General features: G+C 32.4%; 1 protein-coding gene across 1 annotated transcript; it reads right to left on the bottom strand.

Moving 5' to 3' along the window:
- Window positions 1-7,056: 7,056 nt before the first annotated feature.
- LOC118181200 (uncharacterized protein F54H12.2-like) lies at window positions 7,057-8,364 on the bottom strand. The gene is made up of 2 exons (XM_035350277.2): window positions 7,812-8,364; window positions 7,057-7,724 (listed from the first exon to the last, which is right to left on the bottom strand). The coding sequence occupies exons 1-2, from the start codon at window positions 8,362-8,364 to the stop codon at window positions 7,057-7,059; spliced, it is 1,221 nt and encodes a 406-aa protein (XP_035206168.2).
- Window positions 8,365-26,625: the final 18,261 nt, after the last annotated feature.

Genomic DNA, 26,625 nt, shown 5'->3' with positions numbered 1-26,625 from the left:
GTCTGTGCATTTTTACGTTGATCTGTATTAAACTGTATATAAGGTTGTAACCAAGCTTTTTGTTTAAATTTTATAATTTTGTGAACATGCATTAATTTCATACCTAAAGAGAGATATAACTGTAAATTTTTATGATAGATGACATAATTAAATTTAGGATTTAAATTAGGAACTAATTTAGTATTCGAGATAAATTTATTATTTTTCAGTACACTGACTGCATAAAGTGAAAGATGATTAGCTATTATTTTCATTTTTTCTGGAGCTAAGGGATAATCGTTATGAGCATTATGAAGTTCTTTGGGATATTCGAGGTCTACTTCCAAGATGTATCCATCCAAACTGTCTTCTGATAAAGTCAAAATCTGTTCTATGACATTCTTATTAGGTTCAACCCACTGAAAACTTCCATAGGGTAAGGGTTGACTCATAGCCCACCCGTAGAGATTGTTTGCATCAAGGTATAAGATATATTTACTTTCTTTAGTTGAATCAAAATTTTTCAGATATTTATTATTTGCTACAGACTTACGCTGGGTAATCATGGACACACCTCCACGAATGCCCTGCTCTATAAATAAATGCATATTAACATCCGTTAATAATTCCAAAGCTTGATCAGTCATTTTTAAGCAGGCTTGCCAAGCTAATCCAGGTGCAGTCATCAAATGTGCACAATCTAAACTATAGTAAGTTTTACAAAGCTGTCTAAAATTTTCAAACACATCTGCTAATTGTAAAACATCACTTTTTACGTATAAATCATGATATTCACCTAAATTTTGAATATGAAAAGCTTGCCAAACAGTTTGAGCATGAATGTAATCATCCGAAGATATACTTTCACCAGTTAAAGTACTTCGAAAGTTCTCTATGGATGGTAACTGAGTATCTTTAAATTTATCAAAAGAGTTGATGTATTCATATGGATATATTCCCTTCCGTAATAATAATTTTATGTTTTGATCATTGGGAAAATTTTCTTTTAAAATCCTAAATTTTTCTTCAGGCAAGTTAGATACAAGTTTTTCCAAAGACGCGTTCATAAACTGTAAACTATCAATAAAAATTAAAGATATTCTTAGATTATTCCATTTTCTTTTAATACTGAAAGAAATATATTTTTCCATATTATTAGGTATAACATAAAACTCCCTGTTTTGAATTTTGCCGATGCCTTGCATGATTAAATGTGCATCATAGTGTTTTAAATTATGAAATACGACAGGAATTTTCTTTTGAAGTTTAAATTTCAAATTGCACTTATTGTGCAGAGCTCCTCTATACTTTCCCGTAAGATGATCGTGATCTTTTACACGATCATTATTCAAATGTTTTTTGCATAAGTAGCAATGAGTTGCATTTTTAAAATTTTGTTCATCTTGAGATGTCATGGAAAGAGGTACAATACTATATAATTTTTCAGCTATTTCCTCTTCTTCACGTAAAATATTTTGTATAAAATGGTCTACTGCATTTGGACCTCTATATACTGTTACAGGTTTAACGCTTTTCCCATCAGGTCCTACAATTATGTAAGCATATCCGCAAGCTTTATGATGATGTATTTTTTCTGTAAAAGACGCAGTAGCTACATCAGGTGTACAAGTGTCTATGTTTTCAATTAAAGCTTCAAAATCAGCATAAATAATGTACGGAATAGACTCTTCATATTGATAATTAGTATATTCTAATATTTTTTCTTCTTCCGAGGGCATTTTAATTCTCTGTATGTTTTGATGTTGACAGTATTTTGCATGTTCTTCTAACAGGTTTTCACGGGTGAATCTATACAAACACCTCATGCAATAGAACATATTTCCATCATGTTTTGTGAGGTTACCTAATAACCGGGACATATTTCTTATTAAGCAATAATGTTGAGTAGTGTCATCACTGATTAAAAGTAAATTAATACAATCAGTTTCTTTTCTGTTTGAAATGTAGAGGGGAAAGACTTCTTTTTCTTCATATCCAAATACATTTATTCTAAGATTATTTAGTTTTTCAATAGATGGTATTTTTGTAATAGGAACAGGGCATTCAATATTTCCTAATTTTATTTCATGTTCATAGGGTTTATAATGATTTACTCGTTCTGGTTTATTTTCTCTAGAAAGATCATATTTGTGTGCAAGTAAGCACCACACTAAACATTTTTGATCCTCATTTTGAATGTTTAAAATGGCTTTTTTCATGGCAAGTTCTTTGGGAAGCGGTATATAACTACTAGCGGCTAAGGGATGATATCGAGCTGTGCAGAGTTCTAATTTTTCAATTTTATCTAATGTCCATCCCGAGCCATTTTGTAAAAATTCTTCAAACGATTTTTTTATCTTGTTATAGATAAAAATTCAATTCAATTGTTCATTCAATTGTTCTTCAACATTCTCTATTGTTAAACTTGTGAGGCAGGTAGATCTAAAATGTGGTTTAATAACCTCTTCGTCCCCATCATGTCCTATTCTAGAGAACTGTGCTGTTACTATAATGTACCATTTTAAAGCCTTTTTCCCATTGATTTCTTCCTCGAGTTTCGACATAATATTTAATTTGATATTATTTAAAAATATTTCTAGATCTTGATTAATTTCTTTGGTGGCGATAATTGTAAAAGAACTGAAGACGTTTAAGGCCGACGCTTCATTCGCTTGTTTAATGGATGGGGGTTATTACTTTTCCTTTTAATACTTTGAACAGTACCATGTTGAGTACGGTTATGTTTCATTAGATCATGTTTTCTGCTAAACACGTCGTTGCATTTTTCACATGAAAAGGTATTTTTTTTAACATGAATATTTTGTATGTGTCTTCGTAAACTATCTGCTCTCGTAAACTGAGCCTGACATTCTTCACAGTGAAAGATTTTTCCCTCATGTGTTTTCGAATGACGAACTAAATTACTTTTATTGCTAAAACTTTTACCACATATGTCGCAAACCTGTGAAAGATAGAAAAGCGGCTTTCAATATGCATGCTTTCCTCATTATAAAATTACGCATTTTTAATTATCCCTCACAAAAAAAAATTTAATTACATAAATCATTTTAGAAATCGTTTAGTATTAACTCTTTACGTTTAAAGAATTTTAGTTTAGTTTAAAAATCTCTCTCTCACTACTTTTTTTCCTAATAATCACACATTGTACAACAACGACTGAAGGGAAAGAGAACCATTGAATAAATAACTATATCTGCAAGTCACTATTAAAAAGAAAAAAAAAAAATGTTACCTCTCTTGTACTTGGTTGAGGTTCCATTCTTTCAGAAGTTAGAGAGTTGAATTCCTCCTCCTGAAATCCAAAGTCGATAAACTAAGAAAAAAAAAGAGAAAAAACTGTGTTAATAAAAAATATTTTTTTAGAATATTCAAAAATGATGACTGCTGTTTAAAAGTATTTGATACTTCATTCATTATCTTATAATAAATATACTTTTAAAATAAAGATTCAAAATAAAAGCATCTTCTCATAAAAAATAGTTCATTCATGCATTAAAAATATCATGCAACGATATACAAACTCGACTGATTTCCTTCAGACTCTTACAAATGCTTTAAAAAAATTTTTTTTGAACTCTAAACTGTGTAAAAAGCAGGCTATTTAATTCAAATCATACTTGAAGCAAACATATAAATCATGCATTAAAAAATAGATTGATTATAATTCATTTTAAAAAGTTCATCTAGTCTGAAAAAAAAATAATAATTAAAATAATATATAACAGTTCTAATACTTACGTTGGAAGAAACAGATTGGTGATCTTGTTCAAAAGCCATCGCAAAAAAATATTAAGCTCTGTGAATCAAATCAGGAAGACTTGCTCTTTTCAAGGTTTAGAACAGAACTGACTTTTTCCATTTCTGAAACACCTTTTATAGGGATTAAAGAATGTTCTCGAAACATTTCAGATTTGTATAATCTGAACCAGGACAACAACAACATTATGATAACCCTTTCTTTCGAATACGATTTCAACTTCCATTAACCCTTATCATAACGTGAAGTCTACAGCGCTTATCAAGGATCTTCCTTCACTTCTGTATGTATTGTCAAACTTGGAATAGCAACAACAACCTTAAGATAATACATTCTTTCACATATGATTATCAGAGTTTTAGAAATTTTCCATTACTCTATCATGATAAGTGGATGATGCTTTTAAGATTACCCTTATGCATGTATGTATAAGTAATGTCAAACTTAAGAATAACAACTCTTTCAAATAAGTTTTCAGTGATTATCAGAGTTTTCCATTAACCTATCTTACCATGATAACGCAATAATATAATGACGCCTTATAGACTGTCCTTCCCAAACAAGACAAGACAAGAATGTATTACGGTAAGTGTTGATGAATTATATTGGTGAAGATATATTTTTATGTATTAATTTTAAAAATATAAGAGATTCTTTAAGACAGAAAAAAATTGTTCATTTATTTTGTAATAGGTTTTTTGAATCGAAATGTTATGAAGATTATAAAAATGCATTAATATAAGTACAGCTATTCTATTTAAATTTCTGTGTTTGGTTGATGTTATGACTATTTTTTTTCCTTATGTTTTTAATAGAAATATATTGAAATTTTAGTTTTAATTTTAAAGCAAACGTGTATATCAAATGTCAGTAAATGGATATTGATGTTAATTTGATATTAACTAATGAAAGAAAATTCCAAGTATATTTTATGTATAATACAGAAATTTATTCTTTGAAAATAAATGTATTGAAAGGTAAAAGCTTCTTGGTGAAATGAATGTTTTTCATAACATTTAAAAACGATGTAAAACAAATATTGATTGTAGAGAGAAGAAAGAGTATATATGTAAAAATAATAATTTTATTCATTTAATAAGGTTCCCATTTTCGTGGAGAACGTATATGTTTTACAGATTTAACATGCAATACTTTTTTTTTCATATTAACATCATGATTCTGTAAATTTTCATTTTTGATATAGTCCATTGGCATGTTGATTTCAGTCAAGGCTTTTAAAAATTCGTTTTTAGCAGGAATATTAATCTTTTTCTTTTTGGTTGTAAAAATGATATTGAATAAGTCTATAATATTTGAATGCTTAATTTTTTCCTTATGATAAAGTACCTCGCCTTTATCATTCCACTTAAGAATATCAGGATGTCGCTTTAAAATAGCTAATGCATTTTGTGCTTTTCTTCTCATTCGTAAAGGTACACTGTCTAAGATAACAGTAGAATAATCAGTTACAGTCATCTGTTTGTCGCCGTCTGTCACAGATGAGGGGGCTTCTTCTTCCTCTTTCACTTTCTTCATCTCAGCTGAATCGTCTAAAGAATTTTGTGAGTCGTCTTTAGGAGGTTTAAAGGGTGAATTGTATTCCTTTAAGTTAAATTTCTTTTGTAAAAGTTCATAATAACGCACTAATTTCTCACGATCGTCATCTGAACTGTTTAAAATATGCATCATGGCTTTATCCAATTCACTTAACTGTTTATCAGAAATGGTATGCTTTGTCATCATCTCTTCTGGAACTAACACATATTTCTTAATGAACTCCATTGATTAGTCCTGTAAGAACACTGAGAGCAGCAGGAATCAAAACGTTTAGAAAACCTCCTTTTTGTAAAATTAATTTTCGTTTCTTCACAAGAGAAATCTTACGATTTCCTAATTTTCGTAAAGTTGTTTTATGCTTACAGAGAGACTTCTTTTGTTGCTCTGACAATGGAACGTTTCCTTTGAGTATGTTTAAACTACATTCGCATATAGCTTTTATGCAATTGATATTAATTTTCTTTAATAGCTGTTTCCGTAACTTTAACGGACAAATGTTTAACAGCTGTAACTGTCTTAGATGTTTCTTGACCAGCGTCATTTTATAAAATGATGATGCATTTTATAAAGCTGTTGTTTTTATTATTTTTTAGTAATGTTTCATTTGATAAACATACTGTACTTGGTTAGGTAAAATTTGGGTGCGTAAACGTAATTCTTCCAGAGTTTCACTGCGCAGATCAATGAATAAATAAGAAAAAGGTTTCTTGGTTGCATCTTCATATACTTCTTGAAAAAACTTTAAATGACGCGGAAAGAGCTGTTTTCCTAAATGTACGATTTGACTGACATCTCTTCTCTTTTTACACGAAATCAAATAGTGTGCATTTAAAGTCACTTCACGCATTTTTTTTCCCTTGTGAAAAAAGTTTTGTGTGATAAAAATAACGCTTAAATTTAAATGATGACTTCCTTTTGTAAATAAGTTAGTCAGACGTTTATCATTCCCACATTCGCTCATCAAATCGTCTATGATGAATAATGTGTTGGAACCTAAATATTCTTGATATTTAATTGGTAAACCTTCGACAAAAGTAACATTCGGTATATCATTATACAGAGGTTGGTAAATTCCATAACACCATACTACTTTATCGGGAATCGTTGAAAACATTTCCTCTTTATACTTTAACAGTTCTCGTACAAAATAGGTTTTCCCACATCCAGTGGGTCCCGAAATCACCATTGTGAAAGGATGTTGTAGCTTTGGAAATTCCATATTAAATGAGACAAGACACATAATGTATAAAGTTTAAATGTATTTATTGATAGAAAGAAGATCTTACATGAAATTTCTTGATTACAAAATTATATACTTTAATATCATTAGATATATCTTGAGGTATGAAAGATAACAATATATCATTGAGAGATTGTCCACGACATTTACAATGTAAATAGTATATGCAATATTGACCACATACTGCTGTTACATTAGTTTGGAGAGTCAACGAATTAAAGTCCATCTGTGGAAATCGTTCTGCATACTTGGCTATCGGTCCAGGAAAATAGGATGGGTCATGTCCATAGGAATCGAAAAATTCTAAATGCTGTGGAGATGAAATGTAAAAGGCTAACCAGTGACTACCGGATTCAGATGCACGATCTACATTAGCTATAAAGCAACTTGGATATTTCTTGATCTCGATAGGGAGTCGATCACTTGCAAAAACTCCCAGAAATACTTTTCGTGTCTTTGCATTCTGAGAGAGTGCTCTGTTTATTTCAAGGCTGTCCATTGCTTAATTAGCAAAATCGCATAGTACATGGCGAGATTTTGTTATTTCAATCACGTTTTGAAATTCTGCATAGACTAGCACCGAGAGAGTCACAGAGAGAGCTTTAGCAAATTTAATTTCTACTCGCAAATTGCCTTGATGCTGTAAGTTAAAATGAGATCCATCACACATATCTGGAGTTAAATCGAAAGCATATAACACATGTCCTTTCGCAAATTCTTCTCGAGATAAATAGATGCCTTTGTCGCGATTAAATCCAGAAAATAAACTGTGGTAAGCACGCACATAATGATTAGATTCGAAATCAAGGTCCATTGGTTTACATGGAACGGGTTGTCCATCTACATAAATCGATATAAAGTTGACATGATGATGGGCAAACAGAAAAGGATTCATTGAATATTGTACATTCATTGCAGCATTTTCTACACAAGTAATAATGACTCGCTTGGGCATCAATCCTAAAAATACATTATCTTGCATAAAAGACCAACTTCCCTTAGATACTGAATATGTTTTGCATAATACTCGATCTATAGGGTATTTAGCAGAACTTTTTTCCAACGCTTTTACATGTCCGAGAGAGACTCCAGGGTTTACTTTTACTTTTCTGATAAACAAAGAAGCATGATCCAAGATCACTTTATAATCGGCATCTTTCTCAGTAGAAACTAGACAGAAAGCAGATTTACTACGCACCATTTTAATTTTCACATCAACTAAATTTAACATGAGTCGATTTTGTTGAAAAATGTCACAATGTAATTGTCCTATCAAATCCACACTTTGACTGTTTTTTATAAGTTCACCGCGAGCTTTTAGTCCAGCATCCGCATCTTGAGCTAAGACATCTATTTTATTAGGTGAAGTGTCTTGGAAAAATCCTTCGCAGGTGAGTAAACTTTTCTTTGCATCTTCCCCATAATTCAATAATGTTTCGATGAAGGCTCTATAAGGATAGGTATTTGTCGCAGATGAAATGTTTCTTTCATTTAAACTTACATCTACTTGCGAAAAGAGAGAATGTAAAAATAAATTTACAGGGGCAACCGGTTCTTTGTCTGTTAGATTGGATCCGTCTGCCTTAACTACTTTAACTTTCACGTGTATATAAGAAGCAGCTAGATCAATATAGTCTTCACCACTGCCAGAAATATTAAATTCGATAGGTCCTCCATCTCGTATATTTGCGAGAGGGTGATATTCCACAAACTGTCCTTTTTCTATAGCTGTTTGCGTAGGAGGAATGGTAAATAAATCTAATTCAGATTTGACGCAAACGGGAGAGTCTCGATGAATATACGAAGTCATACTTTTTTTTTAAGAGAAAATATCCTGTGCTTTCACCTTCTTTGATCGGTGAGAAATGGTACGCTTTTTCCTACGTTTCTGCTTTTTATTAACTCGTCCAGAACCAATCATGTTCTTCACTTTAGTAGCAGCTTTATCTGTTAATATATTTCCGGCTTCTTTCAGTCGACGCTTAGCAGCCTCTTTTACATCTTGTCCTTGTGATACATCATTTAACAAATTCAGTCCACTATGCCATACTTGTTTTCCAATTGCTTTGGCTCCTGATTTAATAAGAGGTACGGCAGCGCGAAAGAAGGATCTGAATAGACCCCCTAATCCGTATCCTCTCTGATAAAGATTACCTTGATAATAATTCAATCCATGTCCTGTTTGTTGTACATAATAATCTTCAAAAGATTTTTGACAACACTGATAAGGTACATACATTATGACAAGTATTTTTGACGGAAATGAAGTTTCACGTATGACCTTCCTCGTTCAAATGGCGTAAATGCTCCCATATGCGTTCTTATATCGATTTCCAAAGTGTCTATCATTTTCCGATTCACAGGTAAATAATGAAGTCTATCAAATAGTGCACTCACCACTTCTCCATCGCTACCAGTTACTCTTACAATTCGAAGAAGAGGAGCTAAAACATCTCCTACGATTTGAGGTTCTACAATATCCGTATATATCATTAATACACGATAATGTGCACAGGGGTCGGCTGCAAAAGGACTTTCTACAACAGTTTCGGAACTATCATCTGTAGATGTAATTTCCATAGGTTCAAAACCTAACATTTGGGCTAACCCATCATGTAAAATCACTTTAGCGTTATTTTTCACTTTGATTTTCACTCGTTTTGTTACTGGGTTATAATTAAATATTATTTTGTTTTGATGTTCTTTAATATAAATAGCTTTTAAAATATCAGGTACTGTTTCATAACATCCTGGAGGTAATCTACGACCTAACATTTCACCATCTTTCTCTAAAACAAATCCAATTAAGTTATTGTCTGCATTCACATTGTGCCATGTGTGCGGATATAGCAATTCAACCAAACCAACTTCCCACATACCTTTTAATTCAATGGGAACAGGTAAACGTGTTATAAAATGTGAAATTTTATTTTCGAGGAAATAATTCATAGAGCTATCGCTCGGAAGTGTTACGTAGAAACTCATTTTCATAAATGATTCGGATACAGTATTTTCTCACACTTTATATCGAGAGTAAATTAGAAGCTGGAATCCATTGATTGAATTTGTCGGGATAACCGCGATATTTTACAAAGTATTCTGTCTGATTTTTATGTATACGTTTCTTTAAAATTTTTTCAATGCGATATTCCTCTTTCAGTCTCACTTTCTGCAATTCTTGTGCATAAAACGTTCCTTTTACTGAGTCTCCAAGTAAATCTTTAATTCTATACACAGCTGGATGTCTTTTAACACACTCTGTCACCACAAATAGTTCTTCCGTCCAATTGGTTTCATAGCCTTTTTCGAAAGTAAGCTTTAGTTTGGAAACACGTACCACATCTCCTACAGCGAATATACATTTAGAAACGTTAGAAGGATGATCTTTATACAAGGTAAACCATACATCACTCTCATTTTCTGAATTGACTTCTATGGGAGCTCGCTTTATACTTGAATGAAAAGTAGCATTATAACTTTCTATTAATTTGTCCAAGACATCTACATATTTATATGTATTTCGAGTCGTAAAGTATTTCCACATTTTTGTTTTCAAAGTGCGATTAAACCTTTCCACCACGGATGCTTTAGTAGTATTGAATGTACTGAAAAGTTTAACTTGATTTCTTTTTAAAAATTTTATAAACACTTTATTTTTAAATTCGGTGCCCTGATCCGTTTGAAGGAATTTTGGTTTACGTTGACTCATTATTTTTTGAAACGCTTTCACAATATCTTCTCCTCTCTTTTGTTTCAGAGGAATAGCCCATGCATATTTGGATAATATGTCAATACAGGTTAATATATATCGATAACCATCATTATGATCACGTAAATGTGAAACATCCACTAAATCAGCTTGCCATTGTTGATCTATAGAATACACAATTACTCTATTCGTTGGAAATTTTCGGCGAATTGGCTTGTGAAGCGTGTACGCATCTATTCCCTCTAACCATGTTTGAATCTCTTTCCTGGAAACTTTACCTCCTGCAGCACGATGCAAAGCTTCAACACCACCAAAACTTGCAACATGAGCCGGATCCTGATACGATAAATTCATATTCATAGCCTATTGAATTATTCTTCATATGGATAATGATAAGTTCCCACTGTCGTTAAGACGTAGCGTAAAATCAATAGGAATTTTAGGAAATTCTGTAAAAATATAGATGGATGATAAAATAACGCATAAAACAGTGTATAAACACACCGCAACGGTGGCTTCTCCTGGAGCAGGCATAATTGCAATTGATGAGCTGATTCAAATTCCATTTTCTTATATAGGCTTTTTTACCTAAATCTGAATGTATCCCGTCAGCTTAGTGGTTAAAATCTTCAAACTACTCAGCTGGTGAGATATTTTGTTTCACGGTTCAATCCTATATTTTGAATCATAGAACATTTAAAAAAAAAAGAAACTTCTAAAATAGATTATTTTCTTTTTTCATTCCCTAGAAGACGCCATAAGCAATTCCTAAATAGATTATTTTCTTTTTTCGTCCCTAGAGGACGCCATGAGCATATATCTCAAAAAATCCCCGTTGCCAATTTTAAAAAACTAATTTTTAATGAAAAGCAGGAGGTCTACAACTCAATCAGTAGTCTACGAACAACTCAACTCCACTCGAAACCACGCCTCCTAGTGTGATGACGTTGCCTTTGGCCCCGCCCTCTGTGATGTCATTGACCACGCCCCCTGATCCACTGATCCACCTGATGCAGAACTGTCATTTTCTATCTACTTGTAATTTTACATTTATTTTTCATTTTACTGCTATTTTACATTTAAATTGAAAAATTTCTCATTTTAAATCATTTTTTATCATAATCTTCATTTTGTGTATGAGACTTACATCGTAGTGAGATATTTAAACTCAGTGTCATGTTTACCAATACTGAGTACCTGAATGATTAGTTAATAAATTCGCGTATCCAACTTCATTCACATGTTTTGGTTACTTTCTTTACATCCCAAACGTAATTCTATGTATTGAAGCAGCGTCTGGGTTAAGCTTTGCGAACTAAGTAAACTGATACATGCCTCACCGTGAGGAAAGAACAATTTCTCGACCACACTATGATGCAAACATCGAATGAGTGAGTGACATATTTCCTTCAGTGTTATTTAACTGATGCATACAGGTATGTGTGATGTAATTTAATTGATATAACTTACACATGCTTGAACCTGAAGGAAAACAAATCTGTGTATAATGCCAGAATACAAATAGCGAAAGAGTAAGTAAGATATTCGGTTCAGTGTTATTTAACTGCTGCATATGTTTTAATTTTGATTCCATATAACTTGTTTTTAATTATAAGAGAAAGGAAAATAATTCAATATTGAACACATATTTCGAGTATAACAAAAGTATTTTAAGAAATAACCTGATAAAAATACATTAGTAATTAAAAATATTTAATTTGTGTACAGGCTGAATTGAAATTAAGATGTGGTGGTGTATTTAATTATGGCAAAGCACACTAGGGCTATCTGCATAATAGGTGTGATGCCTTCGTGGAGGACTTTCTCAGGGAAACTGGCTCGTATACACGTTACGCATGAGGAAAACCACGAAAACACCCATGCAGCCAGCCCGTTCGCGGGATTCGAACCGAACTACCAGTGTTCAGCGACTTTACCGCTCGGCCGCTGGTGGGCCGAAACTAAGATGTAGGGAAAGTTTATTATTATTGTAATTGTGCGTATATGTGTAAGAAAATGTATTTTAATTGTTCCATTTTTAATGTATGGAAGGAAGAATAGGATGACAATATCGAAGATTATTTACTATAGCAAATAATCACGTCAGGATAAATGTTATATAGAAATCTTGTTGAGTGTAAGGGATTATAAGAGTACTTTTAGATTATACTGAAAATATACGCACTTCTGCTAAAATCTGAAGTGAATCAGTATGAAGTGACTGTTCACTGTAAAAAGAATGAGATAAGTATACTATTTAAAAGTATAATGACGGATATTAAGAAATTTGTAGAATTTTATAGTATTTGAATATGAATTTGTTAAGTCAAATCTTTTTATATATATTTTTGCTTGAGATATGTAATTTAAACTGAAATCACGATCATATATTTCTCATGGAATGTCAAAGTTCATTTGTATTAAAAAAAGTGCATGAGCAATGAAAATAAATAGAATAATACTTTTTGATTATGTTTTTACCATGGTCTTAACAGTTATGCCATCATGTGTTCTGTTCAACAAGATTTATTTAGTGCAAACAATACTACGAAAAAATATTGAAAAATACCTTGTTTTACAATATTTATTTCCCTTAATTAACTTAAATATCGTTTTTCATTTTCTAATGCTTTCCTTTACGAAAAGAATTTAATGTTTACAATTATTTTCAGCATTCGTACGAATTCTGTGCATAAAATAAACATTTTCTTTAACAAAATACTTAATCGGAAAGTATATACCCGGTATTTCTGGTGTATCTACCACATATAAAATGATCATTTTGCTTTAGTTTACATTTTTTTCCATTACCAAAATCATGTAGCAGACGCGTCGGCCGATGCGTCTTGTCTCCCGGGTGACGTCACTACCAGCAACCAATGGCACGCTTTTTCCGTTCCTGGCCTAACCTTAGTATATTAAAAGAACCTTGGACGAATACCTAGAATTACCCTCTGACAGACAGACAGACAGACAAAGTAGACAGATGTCTTGTTTTGCACCCGCTAAGTCTTTCTGCACCGATGGGCGAAAAATCAAGCATAGGTGCGAAGGAAAGGTATATAGAAAGAGGGGCAATTTCGTATTTGAGGAGAGTAAAAAGGAACTTCGTACATTTTGTACGAGTTCAAAAGGCCAGAAAGAAAAGATGGGACAAAATAAAATTTAAATTAAATGGCCCAAAAATAATAGAGGGGAAGAAAAAAGGGCCTATAGAAAGAAAAGGAAAAGAAGTAGAAAATACCCTAAAATACGATTGTGTCCATGAGTGTAGTTAAGGAGTTCATCTGCAAAAATTAGTGTCTTTAAGAAGCAAACTTTAGCTAAGTTAAAAAAAAATAATAAATGAATGAATGAATGAATTCCTACATGGTAATGTGTATGCCGTTATCTTGAGACCTAACAAGAAAAGACATATATCATCACAGAGATGTACATAATATTTTAACTAAAGTAACATTAAATATTACCGTTCCCAAAAAATTCATGTATATTTCATAAAAACAGTAATTGACAAAATCATAAATCCATACACAGTGTGAGAGCATTTCAGCAAAAATAAATTACACAGTTTATTTTTCTTAAATATTAGTTAAATATAAAATTAATTTATTAATTTAACCATTGTAATTTATTATAGTACAACTTTAACAAATTCCGTCACACTGTATTTATATTTGCTCATAATTCTAAGTTTGAGACCTAAAAAAAAAAGTCGAGGATCTTAGTTACAAAAATCACAATCTATACTCATCGTTGGTCAAAAGATCCCCATTTTTTCCCTCTCAAGAAATTCCTAAGCACGAAGAGGGGGGCCTCCGAAGGGTGTGAATTGCTGATAAGAACGGACTACTGATAAGGAATGTGGCGTCTGTACGGAATAGTTACGAAGAAAAGAACCACATGACTTGCTACTATTACTAACTATTGTATAATGCTAGAATCTTATGAAAAATAATAAATAAAAAAATTTAATTGCACTCTAGTGATAGAGAAACATATATTGTATAGAGAACAGAATGTTACTTATCTGAATGTTCCGTGTCAGGGCCTCTTTTGGATTTCTCGTGTTGATAGTAAACAGCTAACAAAACACCTGAAGTTTCGATGAAGCGAAGTTTCCTTTTTCAATTTGATGAATGAGACATTGCATAGGAAAGGTGCATTAAACTTTTTTAGAGAGTTGAAAATATTTACTGAAACAGTTATTTAAAAAATTTCGGAGCTATGTTTAGACACTGCCTCCAGCTTTCGTGATCGCAGCGCCAGCCACCCTCTGGTTTAACTGCAGTCAAAACAAAACTGGGTTGGACGGTTATGGGTAAAGAAAATGATACTGTCAGGGATAATGCCCTAATAAGTCTTTCCTTACATGTAAATAATGCTTCTTTGAAATCTTTATGGGAGCTTGAAGTTTTGGGTATTTCCGACCCGACGGAAAATAGTAAAACGAAAAATCTTCATTGCGACTACGAGATTGATTTTCAGAATAAATCATCTATTCGGCCCGATGGTAGATATGAATTAGAATTACCCTGGAAATGCGAATCTACTAGTTTATCAGATAGTAAAAGCATTGCTTTGACACGTCATCAAAAAATGATTAAGAGGGCAAAAGAAAATAATTCTTTGAAGGAATATCAAGAAGTGTCTAGAGAGTGGGAAAATTTAAATATTATAGAAAAGGTTCCGGAAAAGGAATTAAACAATAAATGCCACTTTTTACCACACAGACCGGTTATTAAGATGAATAGTGAAACCACTAAGGTAAGACCCGTTTTTGATGCTTCATCTTGTGAAAAGGGAAAACCATCTTTGAATCAGTGTTTATTGAAAGGACCTAATTTAACAGAATTAGTCCCTGATATTTTAGACAGAATGAGATATTTTCCTATTGGTCTGAGTGCAGACATAGAGAAAGCATTCTTGCAGTTAGGAATTTCTCCGAAGGATAGAGATTACTTGCGATTTTTCTATCCAAGTGATGAGGGAGAAATAGTGTATAGGCACTGCAGAGTAGTTTTTGGGGTTTCCTGCAGCCCTTATCTACTAGGTGCGTCTATTAAATATCTCTTGAATAATTGTCCATCTGACTTTTTAGATGTGGCTGACAAATTAAAAAATTCGTTCTATGTAGATAATTGTATTACGGGTTTTTACAATATTGAGGAACAAGAGGATTTAATTCAAAAGGCCAAAAGTCTTATGTCGAGAGGCAGATTTAATTTAAGGGGATGGGAGAGCAATGTTGGTTCCAAATATACTACAAAACATTCTGGGGACACACCTCTTTTAGGAATATTGTGGAATTTAGACAATGATACTTTAAGGTGTAATATAAATGTAAATATGATAACTTGTGATACTAAGGTAACTAAGAGACTGATTCTGTCTATTGTACAATCAATTTTTGATCCAATTGGAATACTTGCACCAATAACTTTGCTTCCAAAACTTTTGTTACAAGAAACATGGAAGTTGAAATTTTCTTGGGACGAGGTATTGCCTCATGATTTTGTAAGTAAATTTTTTGTGTGGTTATCTGATATACTTTTGTTGAAAAATGTGGCAATACCCCGATTCATTGGAACCTTTGCAACAGTTGAATTGCATGTATTTGTCGATGCCTGCAAATATGCTTATGCAGGATGTATTTTCGCGAGAAGTGTTGATTCATGCAGTGTAAAAATTACTCTCTTAAGAGCAAAATCTAGAGTAGCTCCTATTAAGAATTTGACGATTCCTAGATTGGAATTAATGTCCTGTTGCATTGGATCCCGATTATTATATTCTGTTTGTAAAGCTCTTAATGATTTTGATATAAATGTAACTTTGTGGTGTGATTCCACAGTCGCATTATGGTGGATCAGAAATCCTGGTAATTGGTCAAACTTTGTAAGCAATCGTGTTAAAGAAATTACTAAGTTGACAAAACCTGAATCATGGAGGCATGTGCCTGGTAATATGAACCCAGCAGATGTGTTATCTCGAGGTTCCTCTGCTAAACAAATGATTACCTCGGAGTGGTTTAAGGGACCACTCTGGCTAAGAGAAAGCCCTGAATTTTGGCTTACCAATATTGTTTGTCAGCCGAGCGAAGCTGACTTGGAAAAGAGGAAGGTAAAACTTATTAATGTTAACTTTTCAGAGGATACCACTCCTTGGTATGCAGAAAGAGTTTCTGATTATGAGAAAATGATTCGTGTAACCGGTTGGGTGTTACGTTTTATTTCTAACTGTAGGAAGAATTCAAATTTGTGTAAAGAATCTAAACTAACTGTTGCTGAAATCATAAATTACGAAAAAGTTTTGATTCGGTTGGTTCAAAGCTCAAATTTCCCTGACATTGGAGCTCTTAATCCACTTGATGTATTCATTGATAATGAAAATATTATAAGAGTTAAAACTAGAATATTGGAACGTAAAGACAATTCTGAATTTTTAACACCAATTTTGTTACCGAGTAAATGTATCTTTACTACATTGTTAATTGAGTCAGTTCATAAGAAACATTGTCATGCTGGAACTTAAATGCTTCAATCTATTTTAAGAGAAAGATTCTGGATACTAAAACAACGTAAAACTGTGCGTAATGTGTTAAAAGGGTGTGTAATATGTCAACGATATAAAGCGAAACCGATGTCTTGCGAAGTGACTCCCCTTCCTGAAGATCGCGTAGGAGATTATAGGGCTTTTGAAATTTTGGGAGTAGATTTAGCTGGCCCATTGTTTTTGAAAGACGGTAAGAAGGTTTGGATGGCACTCTTCACATGCGCTGTGTACAGGGCAATCCATCTAGAACTGGTGACTTCGTTATCAACAGAATCTTTTCTTTTGGCTTTAAGACGATTCATAGCCAGACGCGGCAGACCACGAACTATTTATTCTGACAATGGGACTAACTTCCGAGGAACGTATAACGAAATCTCTAAACTTAACTGGGACATAATAGAGAAATAATAAATAAAGAGAATAGTATGGAAATAAAGAAAATAGTATGGAAAATAAAGAGAATAGTATGAAAAAATAAAGAGAATAGTATGGAAATTCAATCCACCAACAGCCTCCTGGTGGGGAGGTTGGTGGGAACGGCTAGTTTGCATGGTTAAAGAACTTTTAAGACGTTCTTTGGGAAAATCGGTTTTATTTTATGAAGAACTGGAAACCTTAATTTGCGACTGTGAGTCGGTAATTAATTCTCGACCTTTAACATATATTTCGGAGAACTCTGAAGATGCTATCCCTTTAACTCCGTCAATGTTTTTAATTGAAAATTGTACTTCGAATGTAGCAGATATAGATAAAATTGACTCTCAGCATTTTTTGAGAAGAATTAAATACCGCACAAAACTTCTTAAAGATTTAAGGAACCGTTTCCGAAAAGAATATTTGGGGCAATTAATAATGAAACAACCACAAAATAAAGTAACCCGGTTGCCTAAAATTGGGAAGATAGTCTTAATAAGCGATGATTTCAAAAAACGCTTGTATTGGCCTTTGGGTAAAATTATAGAGAAAATTCCTGGTCGGGATGGCAAAGTTCGAACAGTTAAACTAAAAACTCAGAATGGGATTTTCATAAGGCCCGTTCAGCGTATTTATCCACTAGAGATACAACTAGGTGAAAATTATTTAGTTGAAGAGCCTAACGTTAACGACGATAAGAAAAACGATCAGACTGACGTACAGCATATAAAACAGAAATTTACGTCGTCAGGACGGCTTGTTAAGAAGCCTAATGTACTAGACCTTTTTAATAGGATAACATATGTTTTTGAGTCGTTTGCCACTGACTCAAAAAGGGGGGAGGATGTTGCATAATCGAGAAAATATTGTTAAGAATTTTATTATTACTATTTTTATTATTATTGTCTATTTTTCAAAAGTGTGTTTTTGTTTTATTATTGTGTGAAGTTGTAACTATATGTCTTTGGCGTAATGCTCTGGTGAAAGCGTCGATTGATTGTGTAGATGAAACATGTTGTTTCAGAACGTTATTTCTTTAAAATATGTAAAATAAATGTTTTGTTTTCTGAACTCGGATTATGCAAACGTTATTTAGTTTCAACACTTACAATATTTTCTTTCATTAAATTTAACTTCTTTAAGGAATTTTTGAGAATTTTCTGGGAATTTTTTTAGAGGTTTTTTCAAGGACTTCGTTTCAAAAAATTTTGGAAAATTTTTAGACATTTTAAATTTTGCTTTAAAACTTAAATTTTAAAACATTTCGTTTTTACTTCATTACTTTAATTATTTGCATTACAATATTTACTAATTTTTCAACAGCACACACATTTCACATTACAAGCAGTTTACATTTCTTAATTCACAATACCACCTTACTCTATTTTATTTCCAGCAAACTTGATTGGCTTAACTCCTAAATAATTGATGGTTAAAATTAAAACTTGAATTACATACCTTTAGGATTTTTAATTTTTAATTTAATTTAATTTTTTCTAGATTTATTTTTTTATATTTTAATTAATGTTTGCAAAAAATTTTTAATATAACAAAGATAGCAGCTTGGCACTCAACTTTACTTTCATAAGCGCCATCTATATAATTAATTTGAAGAACACACTTACTTCTCTATAAAAGCACTTTTGCTTACCCCAACGCTCATATAGTCGGTAAGTTAGAATTAAAACTTACTATTTACTTGCTTTAAGTACTTTTTTTAAAATTTTTTATGTAGTATTTAAGTATTTTCTAGATATGAAATTATATTTTTAAGTATATACTTGTTTTTTAAAAATTGTGAATTAGTTCTTTTTGTTTCTTATTGGTTTATATGGATAATGTATAGTTGGGCCCGTCATTAGCTCAGTAAAACTCATAATTAAATAAATCACTTTACACAAAACTCAAAAATGGACTGTATACTAAAATTTATTAATTACTCAAAAAGCCGTACAGTTAGTTCACAACTCTCGGCGGCGTCTCAGAACACACTCAAAACTCAATACGGCCGCAAGGTGGCGCTATAAAAACATCAGCGTCATGGTTTTAGAACACAAATATTACATATTTTTCACAGATGGCGCCTTTGGCGTCAACATCCAGCCCAGCCTTGAATGTTACATTCAACAATAAATTTAGAACACAAGTTATAAAATACAAACACAACACTCCAAGATAATAATAATGATGGTTATACAATTATACAAACTCAAACTTGATAATTAACTACAAATACAATTTAAGTAACTGAAACTTTTGCATTAACAAAAGGCAAAGGTACAACTTTTGTCATTGGTCTTTTATAGGTTCCATTTTTATCTTTAAGTGTCACAACTCGAATAATATTATCTTGACCTGGATGGGTTTTAATAATTCGTGCTAAATGCAACTTTAAAGGGGAGTAATTATCAGAATCTTTTACTAAAACTAAATCACCTTCCTTCATTTCTACTTTTCCTTTATACCATTTAGGTCTATTTAAAAGTTTGTTTAAATATTCAGACGACCATTTTTTCCAAAAATTTTGATTTAATTTTTGAACTATTTGCCGTATAGTTATCCGATTTATAGGAATCTCTGTAAAATTAGGTTCAGGCAATACAATTAAAGATGAACCAATGAGAAAGTGAGCAGGTGTCAATGCCTCTACATCATTTGGATCATTTGATATGGGACAAAGAGGGCGAGAATTAAGTACAGATTCAATTTGAACAACCAGAGTAAAAAATTCTTCATAAGTTAGAGTTGTTTTTCCCACCACACGTTTCAAGTGATATTTAAGGGATTTCACTCTAGCTTCCCATAAACCTCCAAAGTGAGGAGTAGAGGGAGGATTAAAATGCCAATTTATGCCTTCAGTAGCCAAATAACCTTTGATTTCTTCCTCCCTTTTATCCTTAAATAAAGATTTTAAAATCGTTCTTAATTCTCTATGAGCACCCACAAAATTTCTGCCATTATCACTGAAAATATCTGAGGGTTTACCTCGCCTGGCAATAAAGCGTTTAATTGCTGCACTTGTTAAACCATTAACAATTTCAAAGTGAGGCCTTTGTAGTGAAACATACAAAAATACATACAAATACTTTTCTTACCTGTTTACTTCTACCTACAAAATTTTTTACCAGAAATGGACCACAGAAATCGAGTCCTGTTTTCGCAAAAACTCTTGATATGGTCACTCTCGCAGCTGGTAAGTCAGCCATCTGTTGCTGCACAGACCTAGAATTTACCTTTTTACAAATCATACAATTAAATATAATTTTTCTAATTAAATTTCTTGCAGAAACAATCCAAAATTTACTCCTTATAAGTGATAGGGTTGTTTCAGCACCTGCATGAAAATAAAGAACATGAAAATGATTAATCACAATTACAGTAAAATTATGTTTAGTTGGCAGAATCATAGGATGTTTTCTCATTTCACTTAAGTCACTGTTTTTCAGTCTGCCACCCACTCCTCATGATCTAAAAATGATCTCCATCATGATCTAAAAATGGACACAAATTCAAAAATTACTCCATCATGATCTAAAAATGGACACAAATTCAACAGTTTATTACTATTAGGAATAGGAGAACCCTTTTCTAAGCACTGGATTTCTGTCACAAATGAAGTCCTTTGAACGTTTTTCACAATACACAATAACGCACTAGAAAGTTCACTGGTTGTCAACGTTCCGCGTGTAGCATGCAATGGATGCCTGGTGTTATGCAAGAATCTCTTGCACCAAGCCACTACTCTTAGCAATTTGTTGTAAGATGAACAATTATCGATGACATCTAATGGCTCATAAGTGTTAATAAGTGCACCTATTTCACTTACTGCTGATGGTTTTAATTCGTGAAGATACAGTTCTTCGGACTCCTCAGGGATATCATCTTGGCACTTTGTCATCACAGATTGAACAAGAAATGGGGGACCACTCCACCACAGTTCACACAGTTGAAGTTTGACCGTATCAGCACCTCTTGATATGAGATCCGCAGAGTTCTGTTTAGATGGGACGTGATGCCACTGTCGCACCTCCGTCATTTCTTGAACCACCGCAACTCGATTAGCAACAAACGTTTTCATACAACAGGGCTCCTTTTTTAGCCAAGCCAAAACTATCGAAGAGTCATTCCAGAAAAATACATTATTCACATTAAGTTTCAGAGCAGATATTACTCGAGTCATTAACTTCGCAAGCAATACAGCTGCGCGTAACTCTAATCTTGGTATAGTAACTTGCTTTATAGGAGAAACTTTTGATTTACTTGTTACCAGCCTTATCACCACTTCACCATATTGGGAGATGGATTTACAATAAACTACAGCTCCATAAGCTAACTCGGAGGCATCACAAAATCCGTGTAACTCAATAACAAATGCTTCTGCGACAAGAATGCATCTGTTAATTTCTAATTTACATATTTGTGGTAATTCAGAGAAAACCCGTTGCCATTCTTTGGCTTCTTTATCAGGTAGATGATCGTCCCAATTGAGCTTCAAAACCCATAGTCTCTGAAGAAATATTTTAGCTTTAGCTATCACGGGACCCAATAAACCAAGTGGGTCAAAGATTCTCGCTATTGTTGACAAAACTTGCCTTTTAGTAATTTTAGACTCATTTTCTAGTTTCACTTTAAAATTAAAACAATCTTTATCTGCTTTCCAGGAAACACCAAGGGCTAACACTTCATTCGCGCACTGAAATGTGTATTCATCATGAACGTTAATTGCTAGCTCCGGATTGTTGTTACACCATTTGTGCAGAGTCATAGTTGCACTTTTTAAAATCTCAATTAATTCACGCTGTAGCTCTTTTGCCGAACTCAATGAGGGGCTGGGCCCTGTTAGAACATCATCCATGTAAAAATCACTCTTTAGAACTGCAGCTGCTAATGGAAAATTTGTGAACTCATCTATAGCAAGCTGACGTAATGTTCTCATGGCTAAAAAAGGTGCACTTACTGTGCCTTAGGTGACCGTGTTCAACTCAAAAGTTTTAACTGGACCATTAATTGACTCTTTCCACAAAATTCTCTGTAGCTGCCGTTGAGTAGGATGAATCGATATCATTCGGTACATCTTTTTGATATCCGCTGTAAAAGCATAAATATGTTTTCGGAAACGTACCATAATTGAAAACAAGTCCTCTTGAATTACACCACCATTATACTGAATTGAATTCAGTGAGTTACCTTTTGACGTTGAAGTTGAACACTACTCTCAAAGGTGTCGAACTTTTCTCAGGGCGATAAATGCCAAGAAATATAATACTTCCCCTCTTGCTCATCTTCATGTGAAATATAATACTTCCCCTCTTGCTCATCTTCATCTTTCACTTCAGTCATGTGACCTAGTTCACTGTATTCATGTAGAAAATCAGAGTACAATAATAAGTAATTTTCATCCTTACTTAAACGAGTCCACAACGAGTTCAACCTCTTAAGCGCGATTTGTTTCGAATTCCCTAAACACATTGGATCTTCCTTAAACGGTATCTTGACTACATATTTTCCGGTTTCAGTCCTAGAATAGTTTTTGAAAAAATGCTGTTCACAAATTTTTGCTTCTTTACTTTTAGAAATCTCAGACTCTCTTTCTACGTTTTCGATTTCCCAAAACTTTCTTACTGCTCTTTCTATCTCAAAATTATCTGTAATTGTGTTGTATTTTATATATGTTGGGTACGTGCTCAGTGATGATTACAAGATGTACACAAACATCGTTTATTCTACATTACTCATCTACTATATTATATTACAGTTATGGTTAAAGATAATAATAGATACAGTTACAGTTACATATATAACATCTCCCTTTTTTATAAAAAATAATAATAGTAGTAAAATTAAACATATTCTTTTAAATAATAAGGTTTCTTAACAGTCCTACCAGATTGAGTGACGTAGTTATGTCCATTTGAAAAATTTGATGATACTATACCTCTTTCACTATTTGGTGACACAACACTTCTGTTAGATTTTGAAGGACTTACAGGCACATCTAAATTTGTAGTGCTCCTACTATTTTCATGTATCTCGGGTTCATCTATAACTTCATTCTCATAGTTGTTTTGTATTGCAAACTCTTCCTGATTAGTTCCTTTAAGAAGGTCTCTTCTGTTCCTTTCTACAATTTTTCCATCTGTTCTTATAATCCTATATGAACGTGGTCTTTCTGCTTCTTCTATAATTTTCCCTCTTTCATTTAGTTTTTTCCCTTTCTCTTTTATGTAAACATGATCTCCTGTTTTCAGTGGTTTTAATGGTCTTGCATTCCTATCATAATAACTTTTTTTTGTAAGGTTTGTCTCTTCAGTAAATGTTGTTTATGGTCTTCATATCGTTTAGCTTGGACAAAATTCTCTTTTATAGGCATCAACCCATTTACTTTTCTTCCAAACATCAATTCTGAAGGTGACTTAATTTCATCTGAAATAGGAGAGTTACGATATTCCAGTAAAACTAAATATGGATCCTTGTTGTCAACTCAACTACAGCTTTTTCTAACATTTGCTTGACAGTTTGAATATGTCTTTCAACCATTCCATTAGACTGTGGGTATTTTGGACTTGAAGTTCTGGTTTCAAAATTCCATCTTCTTGCCAAATCTTTATATTTCCTGCAATTATATTGTGGACCATTATCCGAATATACTATTTTCGGAATACCATGTCTTGCTAAAATTGATTTCAATTGCTTTATCACTGCTACACTTGACAAATCTTCCAAATGTCCAATTTCAACATATTTGCTAAAATAATCTATAACTATTAGATAATCCCTTCCTTGAAAGTAAAAGAGGTCTGTTCCCAATACTTCCCATGGACAATTAGGTATTTCTTTAGATATCATTGGTTCTTTAGTTTTAGCTTTTTGTAAACTTAAACATGTTTGACAATTCAGTACCAAATCTTCAATTTCTTTGGACATTCCTGGCCAATATAATATTTCTCTTGCTTTGATCTTGCATTTTACTACTCCTAAATGACCATAATGAATTCTGCTTAACATATCTTTTCTTAAATTTCTTGGTACAACAACACAGGAATTTTTAAATATTAATCCATTTGCTTCTGATAGTTCTTCTCTGAAGTTAAAATATGGTTTTGCGAGTTCTGGAACCATACATTTTTCATCTGGCCATCCAGTTTTAATTAATTTTCTTAAAACTTGTAGTTCTTCATCTTTTTCTGTTTCCAGTTGAAAAACTTCCATTTTACCATTAGACATTGGTATACATTCTACAACTAATCCAACATGATCTTCTATTTCTCCTTCAGAGAAATCAGATCCTTTATCAGTGAATGATCTTGATAATGCATCCGCTATAAAAAGTTCTTTTCCTGGTTTATATTTTATCTCAAACTGATATGGCTGTAATCTTATACGCATTCTTTGTAGTCTTACAGGGCATTTATTTAATGGCTTTTTAAAAATTGATTCCAGTGGTTTATGATCACTTTCCACAGTAATATTTTTTCCAAATATATACTGGTGAAATTTCTCACAAGCAAATACAATAGCTAAAATTTCCTTTTCAATTTGAGCATATTTCTTCTGTGTATCTGTTAATGCCTTAGATGCATATGCCACTGGTAAATTATTCTGCAGTAAGACTGCTCCTAGTCCTTCTTGAGATGCATCTACAGATAAAACTACTGGCATGTTTATATCATAATACTGTAAAACTGGTTTATTTACCAAGACATCTTTTAGTCTTCTGAATGCTTTCTCATGTGTTGCATTCCAGTTCCAGATAACTTGTTTTTTCAACAAATCTCTTAAACATGATGTCAATTCTGATACATTAGGTATAAATCTAGAAACATATGTAATCATTCCTAGGAAAGTTTCTAATTCTTTCACATTTTTTGGTGGTTTTATTTCTAGAATAGCCTTAATTTTGTCTTCATCTGGTTTTGAACCATCTTTAGAAAATATATGTCCCATATATTTCACTTCATTCAGCCCAAATTTACATTTATTTAAATTAAATTTAACATTCTTTTCTCTGGCTCTGTCCAACAACTTCTTTAATCTTGAATCATGTTCTTTTTTATCTTTACCCCAAACTAATAAGTCATCTATATATATTTGAACTCCTTCTAAATCACTAAAAATTTCAGAAAAACTTCTGTGGAAAACTTCTGGTGATGAACTCAGTCCATATGGCAACCTCAAAAAACAAACGGAGTGTTAAATGTAGTAAATTCACAACTTGAATCTGACAGTTTAATTTGCCAAAATGCTTTGTTTGCATCTAAAATACTAAAGACAGACATCTAAAATACTAAAGACTTTGCATTTGTCATTTGAGATGAAATTTCTTCAAAGGTTGGTATCTGATAATGTTCTCTCAGTATATTTCGGTTAAACTGCTGAGGATCTAAACACACTCTTAAATTTCCATCCTTTTTCCTTACTACCACTAATGAATTCACGAATTCTGTTGGTTGGTTAACTTTCTTTATAATACCATTTTTTTCCATTCTTGCTAATTCCTTTTTTAATGGATTTAATAAGCTAAGTGGAATTTTCCTACAGGGTTCTATTTTACCAACAGCTCCTGGTTTTAATTTAATATGATATGTATATCCAGTTAAATTCCCAGTTCCTTTAAACAAATCTTGATATCCTTTTAAAAGTTCTGGTAACTTTTCATTAGAATCAGGATTTACTGTACAAATCCTTTGTATTAGGTTTAATTTTTGCAATGTAGGTAAACCTAAAATAGCTGGAACAGTTTTATCACATGCTACAACTTGAAATTCTATTTCATCCTTGTCCCCTTTCGATGTTTCACATAATAATTTACATTTTCCAACTACATCAATTGTAGTACCATTGTAATTATTTAAAGTGACTTTTGATTTAGTCAAACATTTTTCTCTTAAATTTAATTGTTTAAATTTAGGCAATGGTAGCACATTACACTGAGCTCCAGTATCCAACTTAACAAATAAATATTTAGATATGTTTACTTTTAGTTTTTCAAACCATTCGGTTTTATTTTTAGAAAATGGATTTGTATCTTCTACTGACCCTAAAATATATTCATTACCATTAATATGTAACTCATGCTCTAAATTATTCTGTACAACATTAACATTTTTATAAGTGCACATTTTAGAAAAGTGATTTTTCTTTTTACAGTACAAGCAAATCTTATTATAAGCAGGGCAGTTGTATAACTTATGAAAAGTTCCACATTTTCTACATGGTTTTGGATTATTGTACTTATTTCCTTGATAGTTTGAAGAAGATTTAGTACTTTGTTGCTTTTGTTTTACATGATAGTCCTTCTTACAGGGCTGACTTTTTTCCTCTGAAGGTCGAAATTTATTACGTTTGATAGCTTTGTTAGAACACTTTGCATTTCACTATCTTGTCAGTAGATGGCTG

Source organism: Stegodyphus dumicola, chromosome 10 (assembly GCF_044657685.1).
Source record: "Stegodyphus dumicola isolate Sdum_Otavi_A_Nest chromosome 10, ASM4465768v1".
NCBI lineage: Eukaryota > Metazoa > Arthropoda > Arachnida > Araneae > Eresidae > Stegodyphus > Stegodyphus dumicola.
Note: the sequence above shows the minus strand (reverse complement) of the source record. Positions and strands in the feature narration are given on the sequence as shown.